Source organism: Oncorhynchus masou, chromosome 22, assembly GCF_036934945.1.
Source record: "Oncorhynchus masou masou isolate Uvic2021 chromosome 22, UVic_Omas_1.1, whole genome shotgun sequence".
Taxonomy (NCBI): domain Eukaryota; kingdom Metazoa; phylum Chordata; class Actinopteri; order Salmoniformes; family Salmonidae; genus Oncorhynchus; species Oncorhynchus masou.
Window position 1 is genome coordinate 12,230,685 of NC_088233.1, and position 20,624 is coordinate 12,251,308.

Consider the following 20,624-nt stretch of genomic DNA (forward strand, 5'->3'; position numbering starts at 1 on the left):
AAACTGTTTACTGTTTAAAAAACAAACGGAAGCAAACAAAACGGAGAGGTATCTATCTGAATTTGTCCGGTAGAAACTCTTGTTTACATTGCAAACCGTTTTCCGTTTGCACCATAAGAAATGTTGTGCAACAGAATCTGCGTAATGAATACACACCTGGTAAGCAGAGGTGTGTAGTGAAACGCTGACTGGTGTAGTAATTGAAGAACCTCTTAAGCAGGACATGCAGCTGCCTTGTGTTCACCAGATTAGCAAACCAGCACATTTGCCATAAGTCCAGACTGCTTGGCAGTAATGCTCTATGCTAATATACATGGAGGTCATACAAGTCTGTCTGTCTCTCTCTTTCTCTGTCTCTCTCTCTTTCTTTGTCTCTCTCTCTCTCTCTCTCTCTCTTTCTCTCTTTCTTTCTTTACAACAATTTGAATGTGTTCTAGGGTTTATTAGAGCATTTTGATATTGTCGCAGATGGTAGTCCACCTGGTAGTCCACCTGGTAGTTCTCCTGGTAGTCCACCTGGTAGTTCTACTGGTAGTCCTCCTGGTAGTCCACCTGGTAGTCCTCCTGGTAGTTCTCCTGGTAGTTCACCTGGTAGTCCACCTGGTAGTCCACCTGGTAGTCCACCTGGTAGTCCTCCTGGTAGTCCACCTGGTAGTTCTCCTGGTAGTCCACCTGGTAGTTCACCTGGTAGTCCACCTGGTAGTCCAACTGGTAGTTCACCTGGTAGTCCACCTGGTAGTTCTCCTGGTAGTCCACCTGGTAGTCCACCTGGTAGTTCTCCTGGTAGTTCTCCTGGTAGTCCACCTTGTAGTTCACCTGGTAGTTCTCCTGGTAGTCCACCTGGTAGTTCTCCTGGTAGTCCACCTGGTTGTCCTCCTGGTAGTTCTCCTGGTAGTTCACCTGGTAGTCCACCTGGTAGTTCTCCTGGTAGTCCACCTGGTAGTTCACCTGGTAGTCCACCTGGTTGTCCTCCTGGTAGTTCTCCTGGTAGTCCACCTGGTAGTTCTCCTGGTAATTCTCCTGGTAGTCCACCTGGGAATTCTCCTGGTAGTTCTCCTGGTAGTCCACCTGGTAGTCCACCTGGTAATTCTCCTGGTAGTCCACCTGGTAGTTCTCCTGGTAGTTATCCTGGTAGTCCACCTGGTAGTCCACCTGGTAGTCCACCTGGTAGTTCTCCTGGTAGTCCACCTGGTAGTCCACCTGGTAGTCCACCTGGTAGTTCTCCTGGTAGTCCACCTGGTAGTCCTCCTGGTAGTCCACCTGGTAGTCCACCTGGTAGTTCTCCTGGTAGTCCACCCGGCATGTAGACTAGAAGTATAATCTGGCGGTACCTTACTATGACTGCCATTATAAAATGAAAGTATGACTAATCTGCAGACTGACACGCCTGTGATTACCCTTTGATTGATGTGTGTGACGTGTTGTGTGTTCTCCCCTCGCATTGATTTGTGACACAATGTGTGTGTGTGTCCAGGCTGACTCATGACATCAGCCTGGAGGAGTTTGAAGATGAGGATCTCTCCCAGGCCACAGAGATCACTGACGAGGCTGGAGCAAGCCTCAACTATGACAACCTTGACTCACAAGTAAGATAAACTACATGTACACACACCAGACCTGGGTTCAAATACTGTTTCAAGTTGTCAATTGGCCTGGGTTTGCAGTTTTGCGACTTATATTGGTCTATTATGCCAGGCAAGCTCAATCAAACACAGATCAAGTGTTTGCAATTTTATTAAATAATATTTGAACTCAGTTCTGGTACACGCAGCCTCAAGCTCCTCTGCACCTGCTTCCCTCCATTAACTCCCCCCGTCCTCCATTCTACCACAATGCACTCTGTTTGACTTGACTCTGCTGCAGTCTACTTTTCATAATATGAATATTCGTTATAGAGCGTTGAGATAAATGTTGCTCCCATCGTGTGATTTTATTTTGTGACTGTGAGAATGAGAGTAGCTGCAGCGATAGAAGAAACAGAGCAAAGTCCAGAGTAGGCCAAAGTCACTTATCAGATGAATGATTGCAGCCGGAGATAGACCTGATACACATGTAGTCCAGAGCGAAGTCCATCTAACATATGACACGATATTACAGCTTGGCCTTCAGCCTTTTAGCCATGCAGAGATTCTACAAAACTAGCTGCTAGGGAGAACTGTCATTTTAATATCAGTCAAATGGAGTCTTCAGACCAGGCATTCGCTTAGGGGAGGTTGTAGGAGTTTTAGGATGGCATTGATGTAGCCTCAGTTAGGTTTGTGTACATCTTAATATTGTGTGGTTAATGAAATGATTCAGAATTATCATTAGATTTGACATGAGTGTAAAGACAGTCAGGGTGTTACACAATGCTGTTGTATTCCTCACAGAACAAAACAATAGCCCAGCCCTGCCTGTGTTTGTTTTCAGGGAGGTTTATCCTGCTACAGTATGATTGGATTAGAATAACATTACAGTGAGCATGAGAGAGAAAGAGCCACAGACTCTGCTGATGTCATTGCCGAGCCCCGATTGGCTGGCTCCGTCTCTGCTCTCACCCCCTCCCTCTGCTCTCCTCCTCACTGAATCATTCTCTCTCTCTCTCTCTGCTGCAACGCTGCTGCTGTCTGGATCTTCCCAGGACCATGTGACGTGGCCAGCCAGTAGCGAGGCGGGGAAGACAGACGGGCGGGGGTTTAGGGAATTGCAGGCGGAGATGATCCACTTGCAGCTGATCGATGCTGAGGAGGATATCCAAGAGGAACAGGAGCACTGGGGCCTGATCCATGGTTTCCAAGACGACCACAGGCTCAACCAGGAAGAGAGAAGGACCATTGTTTTAACGCCTGTCCGACAGAAACAGCCTAATGTCATAGAATCAGAATCTGCGGAACATCGGGTCACTATGGATACGTACAGGCCCAAGAGACCAACCACCCTAGCACTGTTTCCACAGCCTCAGCCTCCCAGGACTCAGGTGGGGGCTGTTTATTTCTACCCTGTGAGGACACGGATCATCAGATCATCCGTTTGGTTAAAATAATGTTGGATTAGATACCGAATATGTTAAGATGTGTATCCAAACAGTAGAGGGCAGATCATAGATCATATTATGTCTGTTTGAACGATGAGATTTGACAGGATAGGATCTGTATTGGGGAATTGTAGAAGCTGGTAGCGTCCGAGCATCAATATACAGTAGAGATTCTGCTCATTTTCTCCTCTGTGATTCCAGATCATCTGTTTGGTTTAAATCCTTCATGGGAGATCAGATAGAATGTGATCTGTATCGAAGGCAGTTCCCCAGGCACCGATTACAGACCTGTCATGTAAATGTCTGCATTGTAACTTAATGTCCTTGAATGAAAAGGATGATCAGTTCTCATGCTTTGCTACCGTGTATTTGGATATCATAATGCTGGAACTCTTGTGGTTCTCAATCAAGGCGTTGTTACAGTAGAGGGAACGTTCAATCATGTGATACTGAATGGGATTTTTCGCCCTCCATTTGACGGAGCCAGGGTTTACCACTGTGTATGTAGCATACGCTCCTGTCCTTGGTCTTTCCTGTCTGAAAATAGAACTGTCCTTCTGTGAGTCTGTCAGCTTCCCTGTCAGCTGAATGGCAACAGACAGGGAAGTAAGGGTGTGCTCACCAGTGATAACGATAGAAAAGGACAGGTCAGAGTCCGTCAGTGTCAGTCCAAGGATAGGACCGTTTACAATGATAGTCCTATGTAGAAGGGCTAAAGGAATGATGATCAGCTTTCATCCCTTGCATCTTGTTGATCTGTTGAAGATCTTTGATCTTCCCCTCAGAATACACCTCTTGCCAGAGTGATATCCTGTAGGCTACCAGTTATAAACCAGTATAAACCAGAAACCAGTTATAATCAGTTATCACCAGTTGTTAAAATGGTAAAGAAAAAGTCCAGAAAATATATTTCACAAGGACATCCATGATGAGCACAATGTCTTTCTGAGTATGTGTTGAAATTCACAGAAGATCAGGAAAGAGCAGGATAAGGTCGTATGACCAGGTACCTTCAGATAACCTAACATCACTTCCACGTCTGGGGAGGATGGAGAGAGGCCGTGTGTGTGTGTGTGTGTGTGTGTGTGTGTGTGTGTGTGTGTGTGTGTGTGTGTGTGTGTGTGTGTGTGTGTGTGTGTGTGTGTGTGTGTGGCAGAACTGGGTTCAAATAGCACTTGAAATCCTTAAAATATTTCAGCTGTGCTTGTTTACCCTTGCCTGGTTTAATGGACCAATAGCATAGTCCCAAAACGTGAAACACCGCTCCTCTGGCACTCTAGGCAGACTAAAGCAAATGCTAAACATATTTGAAAGATTTCAAATTGTATTTGAACCCATGGCAACATGGTCCATGAGGAAGATAGAGGGATGCCTGCGTGAATGCTGTTCCTCAGGCAGTGTAATCCTTAATTCTGTCCCTGTCAGTCCTGGTCACGTCTCTGTGTGTGGCACGTCCTGAACTCTACTCCTGAGCCCTGCTGCTGCTGGTGAGTCGTGATCTCACCCTGTGTTGGGGTTAGGAGGAGGATTGGGATTACCATGTTTTAAGTCTCACTCTTACTCTGTCAGAGTGATAGCCTGGTACAGACAGAGACACTTCATTAAGGAGCTAATCTCAAGAACTGTGGAATAGACAGTGAAAGCTTGATTCAGACTGCCTGCTCTGGTCCCAGATATGTTTCTGCTGTAGCAAGGCTGCACTTAGCCTGGTCCCAGATCTGTTATCTGAATGTTGGTACTGCCTATTTTCAGATCCCCCTCCAGATTAAGTGTCTATATGCCACACCCAGTCAGGTTTATAATGTGTTCAAGTACATTGGAGGATTTAGCGTTTGTTTAGACTAGAGAGAGGGACTCCCGGCCAATATGTCACCCAGTCCCTAGAGATAGGGCTGCTATCAGACTCTTATTATGCTAAATACTGCACAAATTAAACACCTCCCCTTCCCTAAAACATGTGTACATTTTGGGCTATAAATTGTGCCTTTCTGTTTTATGCTGATGCTAAAATATGTATTCTATTCTACTGAGGCATTTACTTTATGTTCCTATTCTTATCTTGTATTATTTCTTATTGAGAAGGAACCTGCAAATAAGCATTTTGTTGGACGTTGTATACCAGGTGTATCCCGTACATACGACTAATTCAACTTGAAACTATAGAGATTCCACTCTTAACTGTGCCAGGTGATTTGTTCAAGATCTTAAAAGGCCTGTTTCTCTCAGAGGAAATATGTCTAGGTTGTAGCGTGGGCTAACCTGTCGGTGCCATGACTCAGATTACACAGTCAATGGTTATCAGCTGCTGGGGTTGCTGTGGACAGGAGGAAGGAGGGCAAAGTCTTCCGGGGGTGGTTTGTAAAGCTCGGCCCAAATGATGAGTAACCTTACCGGAGACGTGAAGACTTGTTGGCTACCAGAGGGCCCACACAGTAAGTATTGAGGTTGATACCCGGTGGATTTCATAAACTCCAAAATGACTCTCCTTTATTTCAGAAATATAACCAATTCTTCACGATGAACATTTCAACATCAAACTGTTCTATCAGCACACACACACACCAAAGAAACACATACACACTATCTCTTTCCTCCGGTTCTGGGGCAGGGTAACCATGGTAACCGTGCCAGTGCCCGTCAGCAGCAGCTGCATTACCTCAGTGAGTCAGCACCATCACTGTGAATGGTCTCTATGACAGACAGTGAGCTGTGTTAGTGTAGGAGCCTTGACTTCCTCCTCTTCACTGGTTCATTCCTGATTCATCTTCCTGGCAGATGGATCTGATTGTGGTGGCGTGTGTGATGTCATCAGGGCTTGGTTAGTCTCGCCAGAGCCATATATTTAGATGGGTTTAGATTTAGGTGGATCTGGTTCTTCATTTGGCTGCAGGAAGCTGTAACTGAGGTTAGGGCTGGGTATATGTGATTGGAAACTGAGACAGTCATTGATCGTAGTGCTGCTTGGCTTAAATAGCTGTGGGCTGGGTGGGACTGGGCTGGATGGGGCTGGGGGGGGCTGGCTCTCTGGTAATAATACAAAACAAAACAACACTCAGGCGTTCTAACAACCACTCCTTTTGTGTGTGTGTGTGCACTCTACACACATTCCCCTTGCTAGCGTGCAGAACAGAGACGCTACCTCTGGTAAACCGAGGGGTGTGGGTGTGTGTCTTTTTGTCAATAACAGCCGGTGCGCAATGTCTAATATTAAAGAAGTCTCGAGGTATTGCTCGCCTGAGGTAGAGTACCTTATGATAAGCTGTAGACCACACTATCTACCAAGAGAGTTCTCATCTGTATTATTCGTAGCCGTCTATTTACCACCACAGAGTAAAGCTGGCACTAAGACCGCTCTCAACCAACTCTATAAAGCCATAAGCAAAGAAGAAAATGCTCACCCAGAAGTGGCGCTCCTAGTGGCCGGGGACTTTAATGCAGGCAAATTTAAATCAGTGCAACCAGGGGGGAAAAAATCTGAGACCACCTTTAATCCACACACAGAGATGTATACAAAGCTCTCCCCCGCCCTCCATTTGGCAAATCTAACCACAATTCTATCACTGGATTATGTCCCGGGATTCATCCAATGGCATTGAGGAATATACCACCTCAGTCATCAGATTCATCAATAAGTGCATCGATAACTTCATCCCCACAGTGACTGTACGTACATATCCCAACCAGAAGCCATGGATTACAGGCAACATCCGCATCGAGCTAAAGGCTAGAGCTGAAGCTTTCAATGAGTGGGAGACTAATCCGGATGCTTATAAGAAATCCCTCCCTCAGACGAACCATCAAACAAGCAAAGCATTAATACAGGATTAAGATTGAATCCTACTACACCGGCTCTGACACTCATCGGATGTGGCAGGTCTTGAAAACTATTATGGACTGCAAAGGGAAACCCAGACGAGATGCCCAGTGACGCATGCCTACCAGACGAACTAAATGCCTTTTATGCTCGCTTCGAGGCAAGCAACACTGAAGCATGCACGAGAGCACCAGCTGTTCTGGATGACTGTGTGATAACGCTCTCGGTAGCCGATGTGAACAAAACCTTTAAACAGGTCAACATTCACAAAGCTGCGGGGCCAGACGGATTACCAGGACGTGTACTCAAAGCATGCGCGGACCAACTGTCAAGTGTCTTCACTGACATTTTCAATCTCTCCCTGACGAGTCTGTAATACCGACATGTTTCAAGCAGACCACCATAGTTCCCTGTGCCCAAGGAAGCAAAGGTAACCTGCTTAAATGATTACCGCCCGTGGCACTCACATCGGTAGCCATGAAGTGCTTTGAAAGGCTGGTCATGGCTCACATCAACAGCATCCCCCCGCACTCCACACCCCCCCTTCTCACCTGGACAAAAGCTCTAGCTATGTGAGAATGCTGTTCAGCCACTACAGCTCAGCGTTCAACACCAAAGTGCTATGAAGATCATCACTAAGCTAAGGACTCTGAGACTAAACACCTCCTTTTGCAACTGGATCCTGGACTTCCTGACGGGCCGCCCCCAGGTGGTAAGAGTAGGCAACAACACGTCTGTCTCGCTGATCCTTAACACTGGGGCCCCTCAGGGGTGTGTACTTAGTCCCCTCCTGTATTCCCTGTTCACCCACGACTGTGTGGCCAAACACGACTCCAACACCATCATTAAGTTTGCTGACGACACAACAGTGGTAGTCCTGATCACCGACAATGATGAGACGGCCTATAGGGAGGAGGTCAGAAACTGGCAGTGTTGTGCCAGGACAACACCCTCTGCCTCAATGTGATCAGGACAAAGGATCTGTTTGTGGACTACAGGAAAAGACGGGCCGAACAGGCCCCCCATTAACATCGACGGGGCTGTAGTGGAGCGGGTCGAGAGTTTCAAGTTCCTTGGTGTCCACATCACCAACGAACTATCATGGACCAAACATACCAAGACAGTCGTGAAGAGGGCACGACAAAACCTTTTCTCCCTCAGGAGACTGAGAAGATTTTGCATGGGCCCCCAGATCTTCAAAAGGTTCTACAGCTGCACCATCGAGAACATCCTGACCGGTTGCATCATTGCCTGGTATGGCAACTGCTCGGCATCTGACCATAAGGCGCTACAGAGGGTAGTGCGAACGGCCCAGTACATCACTGGGGCCAAGCTTCCCGCCATCCAGGACCTATATAATAGGCGGTGTCAGAGAAAAGCTCATAAAATTGTTTGAGACTCGAGTCACCCAAGTTATAGACTGTTTTCTCTGCTACCGCATGGCAAGCGGTACCGGTGCACCAAGTCTAGGACCAAAAGGCTCCTCGACAGCTTCTACCCCCAAGCCATTAGACTGCTGAACAATTCATAAAAATCATCACCGGACAATTTATATTTAACCCCCCCCCCCCTCCCTCTTGTACACTGCTGCTACTCGCTGTTTGTTTGTTACCTATGCATATTCACTTCGCCCCCACCTACATGTCCAGATACCCTCAACTGGCCTGTACCCCCGCACACTGACTCAGTACCGGTGACCCCTGTATATAGCCTCGTTATTCTTATTGTTACTTTTTTTATAACTTTTTTTTTTGCCTACTTGGTAAATATTTTCTTCTTCTTGAACTGCACTGTTGGTTAAGGGCTTGTAAGTGAGCATTTCACAGTAAAGTCTGCACTTGTTATATTCGGCGCATGTGGAAAATCAAGTTCGATTTGATGTAATGTTTATCAAATTAAAATTTCTCTCCCCCTTCTCTCTTTCTCTCCCCCTTCTCTCTCTCCCCTTTCTCTCTCTCTCCCCCTTCTCTCCCCCTTCTCTCTCCCTCTCTCCCCCCCTTCTCTCTCCCTCTCTCCTTCTCTCCTCTCTCCCTCTCTCCCCCTCTCTCTCCCTCTCTCTCCCCCCTTCTCTCTCCCTCTCTCCCCTCTCTCTCTCTCCCTCTCTCCCCCTTCTCTCTCCCCCTCTCCCCCTTCTCTCTTTCTCTCCCCCTTCTCTCTCTCCCCTTTCTCTCTCTCTCTCTCCCCCTTCTCTCTCCCTCTCTCCCCCTCTTCTCTCTCTCTTTCTCCCCTTCTCTCTCCCTCTCTCCCCCTTCTCTCTCCCTCTCTCCCCCCTCTCTCCCTCTCCCCCTCTCTCCCTCTCCCTCTCTCTCCTCTCCCTCTCCCCTTCTCTCTCCCCCTCTCTCTCCCCCTCTCTCTCTCTCTCCCCCTTCTCTCTCTCTCCCTTCTCCCCCTTCTCTCTCCCTCTCTCTCCCCCCCCCTCCCTCTCTCCCCCTTCTCTCCCCCTTCTCTCCCCCTTCTCTCTCCCCCTTCTCTCTCTCTCTTCCCCCCTTCTCCCTCTCTCTCTCCCCCTTCTCCCCCTCTCCCCTTCTCTCCTCTCTCCCCCTTCTCTCTCCCTCTCTCCCCCTTCTCTCTCCCTCTCTCCCCCCTTCTCTCTCCCTCTCTCTCTCTCTGTCTGTAATATCATTGTAGGACAAGGACACTATTAACAACAATTCGTTTGGAAAGAAGGACACGTGGAAGGAGAATGTATCAAACTCAAACTCCTCCTCCCCCCACATAACAGGTGAGAATGGGATATCCACCGGTTTAAAGCATAAACATGTACTGGTAGACAGTACCTGTTTTTAGAATAATACCAACATCAACATTAAACAAAGCAACAAGTTTGATTTTGCAGAAGTAAAAGTATTAAGGAAATTAATACTTTGCTGAAATTTGTCTAGACATGTTTTATTTCATGTCAATGAGCACAGAGTAATTGCACATATTGTAGCCAATGCGGCAGTATTTCATTATACTCTAATCTGCTCATTCCTTCATAAGATGACTGGGCCTAGACCATGACTTGAACACTCATCACAGTCATAATCCTTAAAATGCACAAGAAATAGAACATGTAAGCCCAGCGGCTTCTCAATATTCTCATATTTCTGTATGACAGATTCGAAACCCACCAATGGCTCTCATTATGAAACTCTATACAGTATGCAGAATGGATCTTATTATTACTGTAGCCCTTAATAATCCTTCACTGTAATGTTTGGTGACTAATGAATAATCTTTTGTTTGTGTTGTTGTTGTTGCGTGCCTCGTTTGTGTTAAAGGGGATCCCACTAATGAGCAGGTGAATGACGAGGCTGTCCAGCAGCACAACGGTGACAGCTCTGTGGCCAAATCACCACCAAACAGAGGGAAAGAGCAGGCAGTCAAGGCACACAGCAAGGACTACTCCACGTTCATCTCACATGGAGTTACAGAAACACGAGGCCGACAGCGAGACGCCAAACAGCGGAATAAGAAGCCCTCTGCTGCTCCACACAACCAGGTTACAGCAGCAAAACCCAAAGCAGGCAGCATGAGAGACACGGCTGTGGAGGGGGATAAGAATAGGGATGGTAGCAGGGGGCGAGGAGGAGGACCCGGGCGAGGTCAGGTTCGGGGGTGCTGCCAGGAGGAGGAGCGCCAGCCAGAGGCCACCGAGGAGATCTACCTGACCCCGGTACACCAGAAGAACCCTGACACTGACTGTGACACTGACCGTGACCGTCCCTTCCTGTCTCAGAGCAGCGAGGGCAATCGCATGTCTATCAGCTCCGATGCAGAGGGACCCCCAGCATACACAAACACCACCCTCCCTGACCGAACAAACCCCTCCATCAGCGAGGAGGACGAGGTCTACCTGCACCCCTCTGCACCTCCTCCACGCTCCTCCTCCTCGTGCCTTAGGCCATCCGTCAGTGAGGGAGGGGACCGGGACAGGGGGATGTGGGACAGGGGCTCTAAGTCTAGATCTAAGGGGGGGTCGGGGGCTCTGCGAACTGCACACACTCAGAGCTCCGAGGCTGATGGCCTGTCTTATGACTCTGTCAAGTACACCCTAGTGGTGGACGAGCATGCCCAGCTAGAACTGGTGAGCTTGAAGCAGTGCTACCATAGCTACAGTGAAGACAGCGACACAGAGACGGTGTATGAGTCAGCCAACGAGGAGGACTATGAGGTGGATCACAGTGAGCTGAAAAGAGAAAGGAGAAAGTCAGCACGCCTGTCCAGGGCTTCTTCATCCTCTGAGGCAGGTGTTGGCGGGGTACCTCGAACACGCAAGTTCCTCAATGTGTTTGTGAACGGACGTTTACACTCCTCTGGTGAGTTCTGTGACCGGCTGCTGCCATCCCTTTTCAACATTTTATTTTTAAACCTTTATTGAACCAGGAAGTCTCTTGGGATGAATAACCTTTTTTCGAAGGAGACTTGGCTTAAGGTTATGCTGTTTCTCAGTTGTATTGCAATTTCATTGAAACCATATTTGTGAAGGAAGAGTGCTAAGATTACCACTTACCACACATGAACTACAAAGGTTAAAGAATGACCAGATTCAACATGATTCAAAGACCAAAGTCACTCCTGTATCAAGATGTTGGACACTACTAATGTGATAGTGCCGTGAAGCTCCTCTCCTGCCTTGTGTCCTCCAGGTGCAGAGTCCTTTGGCCTGTTCTCCTGTGTGTTAGACGGGGTAGAGCAAGAGCAGAGCCACAGAGCTGTGTTCAGGTGAGACCTTGTTTGGGGTTACTCTATACAATACCTTCATGCATAAGCCATTATACAGTGCATTCTGGAAAGTATTCAGACCTCTTGACTTTTTCCACATTTAGTTGTGTTACATTTTATTCTAAAATTGATTAAATTGTTTTTTTCCCCCTCATCAATCTACACACAATACCCCATAATGACAAAGCAAAAACAGGTGAATAGGAAATATAGTCAAGACGTTGACAAGGTTATAAATAATGATTTTTAATTGAAATAATAATTGTGTCCTTCAAACTTTGCTTTCATCAAAGAATCCTCCATGTGCAGTAATTACAGCCTTCTAGACCTTTGGTATTGTAGTTGTCAATTTGTTGAGATAATCTGATGAGATTTCACCCCATGCTTCCTGAAGCACATCCCACAAATTGGATTGGCTTGGGCTTGATGGGCACTTCTTACGTACCATACGGTCAAGCTGCTCCCACAACAGCTCAATAGGGTTGAGATCCGGTGAGTGTGCTGGCCACTCCATTATAGACAGAATACCAGCAGACTGCCTCTTCCCTAAATAGTTCTTGCAGAGTTTCGAGCTGTGCTTTGGGTCATTGTCCTGTTGTAGGAGGAAATTGGCTCCAATTAAGCGCCATCCACAGGGTATGGCATGGCGTTGCAAAATGGAGTGATAGCCTTCCTTCTTCAATATCCCTTTTACCCTGTACAAATCTCCCACTTTACCACCACCAAGCACCCCCAGACCATCACATTGCCTCCACCATGCTGACAGATGGCGTCAAGCACTCCTCCAGCATCTTTTCATTTTTCTGCGTCTCACGAATGTTCTTCTTTGTGATCCGAAACCTCAAACTTTTATTCGTCTGTCCATAACACTTTTTTCCAATCTTCCTCTGTCCAGTGTGTGTGTTATTTTGTCCATCTTAATCTTTATTGGCCAGTCTGAGATATGGCTTTTTCTTTGCAACTCAGAGTCGCCTCTTCACTGCTGACGTTGAGACTGGTGTTTTGCGGGTACTATTTAATGAAGCTGCCAGTTGAGGACTTGTGAGGTGTCTGTTTCTCAAACTAGAAACTCTAATGTACTTGTTCTCTTGCTCAGTTGTGCACAGGGGCCTCCCACTTCTCTTTCTATTCTGGTTAGAGACAGTTTGCGCTGTTCTCTGAAGGAAGTAGTACACAGCGTTGTACGAGATATTCAGTTTCTTGGCAATTTCTCGCATGTAATAGCCTTCATTTCTAAGAACAAGAATAGGCTGACGAGGTCCAGAAAAAAGTTATTTGTTTCTGTCCATTTTGAGTCTGTAATTGAACCCACAAATGCTGATGCTCCAGATACTCAACTAGTCTAAAGAAGGACAGTTTTATTGCTTCTTTAATCAGGACAACAGTTTTCAGCTGTGCTAACATGATTGCAAAAGGGTTTTATAATGATCAATTAGCCTTTTAAAATGCTAAACCTGGATGAGCTAACACAACATGCCATTGGAACACAGGAGTGTAGCTGATTATGGCCTCTGTAAATGTGTGTAGATATTCCATTAAAAGCCGTTTCCAGCTACAATAGTCATTTACAACATTAACAATATCTACATTGTATTTCTGATCAGTTTGATGTTATTTTCATGGACAACATTTTTAGCTTTTCTTTCAAAAACGAGGACATTTATAAGTGACCCCAAACTTTTGAACGGTAGTGTAAGAATTCAGACCCTTTACTCAGTACTTTGTTGCAGCACCTTTGGCAGCGATTACAGCCTTGAGTCTTGTATTTGGGGAGTTTCTCCCATTCTTCTCTGCAGATCCTCTCAAGCTATTTTCTGGTCTCTCCAGAAATGTTTGATCAGATTCAAGTCCGGGCTCTGGCTGTGCCATTCAAGGACATTGAGACTTGTCCTCAAGCCACTCCTGCGTTGTCTTGGCTGTGTGCTTAGGGTCGTTGTCCTATTGGAAGGTGAACCTTCGCCCCAGTCTGAGGTCCTGAGCACTCTAGAGTAGGTTTTCATCAAGGATCTCTCTGTACTTTGCTCCATTCATCTTTCCCTCGAACCTGACCAATCTCCCATTCCCTGCCACTGAAAAACATCCCCACAGCATGATGCTGCCGCCACGTGCTTCACCGTAGGGATGGTGCCAGGTTTCTTCCAGGCGTGAAGCTTGGCATTCAGGCCAATAAGTTCAATCTTGGTTTCATCAGTCCAGAGAATCTTCTTTCTCATGCTCTCTGAGTTCTTTAGGTGCATTTTGGCTGTCAATTGCCTTTTACTGAGGAGTGGCTACCGTCTGGCCACTCTACCATAAAGGCCTGATTGGTGGAGTGCTGCAGAGATGGTTGTCCTTCTGGAAGGTTCTCCCATCTCCACAGAGGAACTCTGGAGCTCTGCCATAGTGACCATCGGGTTCTTGGTCACTTCCCTGACCAAGGCCCTTCTCCCCCGATTGCTCAGCTCTAGGAAAAGTCTTGGTGGTTCCAAACTTCTTCCATGTAAGGACGATGGAGGCCACTGTGTTCTTGGGGACCTTCAATGCTGCAGAATTTTGTGCCTTTTACAGAGCTCCAGTTACGGAGCTCTATGGACAATTTCTTCGACCTCATTGCTTGGTTTTTGCTCTGATATGCACTGTCAACTTTGGGACCTTATATAGACAGGTGTGTGCCTTTCCAAATCATGTCCAATCATTTTAATTTACCACATGTGGACTCCATTCAAGTTGTAGAACAGGATGATCAATGGAAACAGGATGCACCTTTGCTCAATTTCAAGTCTCATAGCAAAGGGTATAAATACTTATGCAAATAAAGTATTTTTTATTTTATTTATAAAAACCTGTTTTCACTTTGGCATTATGGGGAATTGTGTGTAGATTGATGAGGAACATGTTTTCTTTAATCCATTTTAGAATAAGGTTGTAACGTAACAAAATGTGGGGGAAAAGGAAGGGGTCTGAATACCAAATACTCTGTACATGGGTTCTGTAACGGTTTTCTTTACTTGAAGGAGAGGAGGACCAAAACGCAGCGTGGTTATATTGATTCATGTTTAATAAAAAAAAGATAAACACGAACACTACAAAACAATAAACGTGGAAAACCAAAAACAGCCCTATCTGGTGCAAACACAGAGACAGGAACAATCACCCACCAACACACAGTGAAACCCAGGCTACCTAAGTATGATTCTCAATCAGAGACATCTAATGACACCTGCCTCTGATTGAGAACCATACTAGGCCGAAACATAGAAATACCCAAATCATAGAAAAACAAACATAGACTGCCCACCCCAACTCACGCCCTGACCATACTAAATAAAGACAAAACAAAGGAAATAAAGGTCAGAACGTGACAGGTTCTACATATATATGAATGCATAAAGCAATCTCTCACAGGGTCCTCCTTCAGGAGCTGACAAACGCATTAAAGATTCATTACATGGATAAACATCAAACACAACATCATAATGGTCTCACATTTAGCTAGTGTCCTCATGTAATCACTACCTCGTTAGCAAGATATTCCATGCTCGTCGTGTTTCATTTGCATCCACTATGGAGTGCTTTTCCTTCCCACTGTGCTCCTGCTTGCTCTTTGGGTGTCGGCTGGGTTACTGTAAAGAACTTTGTGACAACTGGTAAAAACGACTTTCTAAATACATTTGATTGATTTATTGAATAACTTGATGTCTGTGTGATTGACAGGTTTGTCCCTCGCCATGACGATGAGCTGGAGCTCGAGGTGGATGACCCCCTACTGATGGAGACTCAGGCTGATGACCTATGGTGTAAGGCCTACAACATGAGGACTGGGGCCAGCGGCATCTTCCCTGCCTACTACGCTGCCAAGGTCACACAGGAACAAAGCAAAGGTATCAAATATGGTTTATTTCATCCATTATACGGGCTCTGAACATAGCAAAGGTAATGCCATCGATACACTTTGGGCATCAATGTTTGGTTATAGGATCAGTAAGGGCATCCTAAGAAATGCCTGAAATAAATTAGCCTGGATGCCAGTCTGTTCATGCTCTCTTGCCAACTCCTTGCCACTCACTGTCATGCCAAACATGTTTGCCAGTTGGAGTTGGCGTTTTGGCACAAGAGCATGAACAGGATAAGATCTTTAAATAGTATTACTTGGCTTTGAATGAACCTCTACTGTATACTGTGCTGATGAAATTAAATCTGTGTGGACCACCATTGAATGTTATGGAACTTTGTCTTTGCCCTTGTCTTACCCAAATAATTCAGCTTTTCACTGCTGTTAATATCAGTATGTAATGCTCCTAACTGTAAATCAAACCGTTCTCTCCTCTTATATCAATTAGATGACAGAGATGACTGGGTTGACAGATTCCGTGTGAAGTTCCTAGGCTCTGTTAACGTACCGTACCACAAAGGCAACGATGTGCTTTGTGCTGCTATGCAAAAGGTAGAGTATTAGCCCCCCCCCCAGTGGTGGGCTGGAGTTTCTAATCTAAACCCTCCTTTCACAGTCCTTGTTTGGAATAATACAGAAGGAATGTGATCTGGAAGCTAAGTGTACTGACAGCCAAGTAAACACTGTATTTGAATCTGACTATGTTGGTCCTGTTTCCGTCAACAGATTGCTACCAACCGGCGGATGACCATGCAGCCTCCCTCTACATGTGTTCTGGAGATCAACATGAAGGGGGTGAAGATCATAGTGCAAGATGAATGCAGGACCTCGGAAAGAGTATGTCTTCTCTTAAACCCTAAAATGCCTGTATTCCATGACTGCTAACAACAATGTGTGTTCACAATGCTTCACTGTTATTAGTTTATGCATCAGTGTTCAAGACTCATGCTTCATTTGGATTAGCTACATATTTTTTTCTTTATTTAACCTTTATTTAACTAGGCAAGTGAGTTAAGAACAAATTCTTATTTACAATGACTGCCTAGGAACAGTGGGTTCAGCTCGGAGATTCGATCTTGTAACCTTTCGGTTACTGACCCAACGCTCTAACCACTAGGCTACCTGCCACCCCTACATGTTGTGGGATGGAATTTTGTAGTCAGACTTTTGTATTAATCAATCCCACGAGTCATACATATATTAGTCATATTGCAAAGTATAATTCTGGAGTGTTTCTGTAGCTGTGGAAGCGACGGTGTAACTAGACCTTTTCAAAACACTTGTTAGTGGAGGCAGCAGTCTGTTAGCAGGGTGGACACTACCATTCTGTTATCAGGGTGGACACTGCCATTCTGTTATCAGGGTGGACACTGACCGTCTGTTAGCAGGGTGGACACTACCATTCTGTTATCAGGGTGGACACTGCCATTCTGTTATCAGGGTGGACACTGCCAGTCTGTTAGCAGGGTGGACACTGCCATTCTGTTATCAGGGTGGACACTGCCATTCTGTTATCAGGGTGGACACTGCCATTCTGTTATCAGGGTGGACACTGCCATTCTGTTATCAGGGTGGACACTGACCGTCTGTTAGCAGGGTGGACACTACCATTCTGTTATCAGGGTGGACACTGCCATTCTGTTATCAGGGTGGACACTGCCAGTCTGTTAGCAGGGTGGACACTGCCAGTCTGTTAGCAGGGTGGACACTGCCATTCTGTTATCAGGGTGGACACTGCCATTCTGTTATCAGGGTGGACACTGACCGTCTGTTAGCAGGGTGGACACTGCCAGTCTGTTAGCAGGGTGGACACTGTCAGTCTGTTATCAGGGTGGACACTGACCGTCTGTTAGCAGGGTGGACACTGCCAGTCTGTTAGCAGGGTGGACACTGTCAGTCTGTTAGCAGGGTGGGGCACTGCCAGTCTGTTAGCAGGGTGGACACTGTCAGTCTGTTAGCAGGGTGGACACTGCCAGTCTTTAGTAGAAGCAGCAGTCTGTAGGCAGGGTGGGACACTGCCAGTCTGTTAGCAGGGTGGACACTGCCAGTCTGTTAGCAGGGTGGGACACTGTCAGTCTGTTAGCAGGGTGGACACTGACCGTCTGTTAGCAGGGTGGACACTGCCAGTCTGTTAGCAGGGTGGACACTGCCATTCTGTTAGCAGGGTGGACACTGCCATTCTGTTATCAGGGTGGACACTGACCGTCTGTTAGCAGGGTGGACACTGCCAGTCTGTTAGCAGGGTGGACACTGTCAGTCTGTTAGCAGGGTGGGGCACTGCCAGTCTGTTAGCAGGGTGGACACTGTCAGTCTGTTAGCAGGGTGGACACTGCCAGTCTGTTAGCAGGGTGGACACTGCCAGTCTGTTAGCAGGGTGGACACTGCCAGTCTGTTAGCAGGGTGGACACTGCCAGTCTTTAGTAGAAGCAGCAGTCTGTTAGCAGGGTGGACACTGCCCTCGTGAGGATGTTTGAGATACTGTGGTAGCCAGTTACATAACCACACTCTTGCATAAAGACCACTCAGTTTTAACTTTTTAATCCTCTTCACTCGTGGTGCACCGGCAGTGTGCCCTATTGGACTGGTTTACTGTATGAACAAGCTCTCAGACACAGACCATAGAGTCTCAGCCTAATATTAGGTTGTGTTTATACTGGTATGGCCTGCGTGTCAGTCTGTTTCTGATGATTGAATTGCCATGTCAAACATGAGCAGAAACAGATGGGCTTCCATGCTAGTATGATGCATTCACTCAGACCCATAGCCACTGTTCCCATAAAAATAGAATGAGTAGGCTACATTCTATGAGTACTTGTTCTAATTCTAGAACTGTACCGTCTCTGACATCACATGCTAGTGCAGGAACCGACCGTGACTATCTCTCATCTCTATGTATATTTCCACAGGGGGAGAAGTGCTTTCACTTTTTCCAGCTTAAGAACATCTCCTTTTGCGGCTGTCACCCAAAACATAACAAGTGAGTAAATGAACTATCATGACACATGCTAAACTAAGGAAGTAATTCAACTTAAAGCTTTTCGAATACTGTGTGAAAGCAGATTCATTGCATAAAGAAATATGGGTGTTTTAAAAAGCTGTAACTCAAGGATACAAAGACGAGCAATTGAGAGTTGCTTCTCAACTCTCGACACTGTATCTGGAGCATATTGCATCTTGTCTCTCCCATTGCTCTCTTCCATCCAGGTATTTTGGATTCATCACTAAACATCCTGATCATCAGCGGTTTGCTTGTCATGTATTCATGTCAGATGACTCCATGATGCCCCTAGCTGAGTCTGTTGGGTAATCTCTCGTCCTTTCTCTCTGCCACCCCTTCTTACTATCCACATATGCTAATGAACATGTACATCACACTGTTTATATAACACATTTTTCTATTAACAAATTTGTACCTAACTCCTCTTTGTTGTTCCTATACATATAGGAAAGCCTTCCAACTGTACTACAAGGAAACTGTGGGCTACTCCTGTCCAACAGAGGACATCTTCATTGAATAGCGTTCTCTCAATAGTATATTTCTCCAATATTGTGTTATGATGAAACAACTTGCATGGTGGATTTTAAACTGCATTGAATGGTAACGCTTTGGCCGACTCCTAAAATCAGTCTTTACAATATGCTAGTAAATAACCATTTAGTAATACTGATCTGCAACACAATCTACTTGGTGCAGTTTTCTACTCACTGCCATGTTTCTACAGAACAAACATGTCTACAGAAAGCATTACCGGTCCCATCCAAAAGAGCCTACATGTATCTTCCTCACAAAGGTTTTTGGCCAAAAGTACAGTACTGTTAACTGTAAAGTGTGCAACCAAATGTGAGAACGGGTGCTACAGTGCAGAGAAACCAACAAGTAGTTACAGATCACACTCAATATCAAGATAGAATATGTTTATGTGGCTTTATGAGCTATTCCAAATGATATGAGATCACTATCAAGTCACCTGGAACCCTCGTCTCTGTACGGAGGAAGACAGTGGCAGTGACTTCAATCTGTCTACGTGTCCCTGGACTGTTTTTAGTGTCACACGGTTTGATTTCAGATTCAGTGAGTATATATGTTGGAAAGTTTATTTATGGATTAATAGTCCATCACATCATAACAGGCTTTAAATTAAATGCAGTCCGTCAGTGCATTCTCACCAATTAACTATGTGAAAATGAACTCTGACTAGGGCTTGTCATCTATCTGCCAATACCAAAAAGGTGAATTAACTCTTATTTTTTTACTGTATTGAAAGGAATGTAATTTCAATTAAGAAATATAAAATAGTAGTCTGTTATTGAAGAATCTATGTATATTGGTGGGTAAGCAGGTGTAAGTTAAGTATGGTATCCTAATAACATTGTTTCCTACCTAATTCAATCACGCTCTATCACATTCTATGTGTGGAATTCTATCCGGGTGACCCTTGAAAATGACAATCTACAGACAAAAAAGCCCCACGTATTAATCCTTACTCCTACTGTAACTTGGAAACAATGTTTGGCCAAAATTGTATGGTGGAATTACTGTATAAGGATAATATTTCAACAAGTATGATCTTGGCATCACTGTGGTCTTACCACTTTAAAAGTCATCCTGAAGGCACTTTTTCTAAAAATCAAAACCACAAGTAGTGCCTATTTTCTAATTATTGTGATTACTGTTTACAGTATGTATTTCCTTTTTATTTGAGATGGTTCTGGCACTGTGGAACAGATGTATTACCTGTACAATAGAAATATGCTGTTTGTAAATGAAATGTCCTACAGTAGGTTTGATCAAACCCCGTGTGTATTGCATGATATCAATGTCAAACAAAACAATGTAGAGAAAGACTCAGGAGGTCAATTCTTGTCATTAAATCTGAAGGTGTTTACATCTTCTCTGAAACTCAGTCGGGGTCTCAATTACTGTTGAAAGTTAGACTAGTAGAATACAAAAGGTGCCGTTTTGAATTTTGGTTGCGCATTAGCAGTTTTCCTCTTGTTATGTCAGTCACTCAATTAGCTCATGTCAGCTAAAAATATTTTGATTGGTAAATAATAATCTAGCGACCAACTATCTAGAAACATGTCTTCCTTGGGGGGTCTTTGTGTCCCGGTGCGATGCTGCTGCTGTTGGACTGATAGCAATCTGGGTAATGCTGTGGAGAGCATAGAGATACAATATAATACTATTTGATGCTGGGGGTGACAACACTGAAGGGTAA

General features: G+C 45.4%; 1 protein-coding gene across 1 annotated transcript; it reads left to right on the top strand.

The window, feature by feature from the left end:
* Window positions 1-1,453: 1,453 nt before the first annotated feature.
* Window positions 1,454-20,309, top strand: LOC135509020 (C-Jun-amino-terminal kinase-interacting protein 1-like). The gene is made up of 11 exons (XM_064929307.1): window positions 1,454-1,586; window positions 2,621-2,956; window positions 9,456-9,549; window positions 10,091-11,128; window positions 11,459-11,534; window positions 15,228-15,394; window positions 15,854-15,957; window positions 16,132-16,242; window positions 18,312-18,382; window positions 18,610-18,708; window positions 18,851-20,309. The coding sequence occupies exons 2-11, from the start codon at window positions 2,696-2,698 to the stop codon at window positions 18,921-18,923; spliced, it is 2,094 nt and encodes a 697-aa protein (XP_064785379.1). The 5' UTR covers window positions 1,454-1,586; window positions 2,621-2,695; the 3' UTR covers window positions 18,924-20,309.
* The last annotated feature ends 315 nt before the right edge of the window (window positions 20,310-20,624 follow it).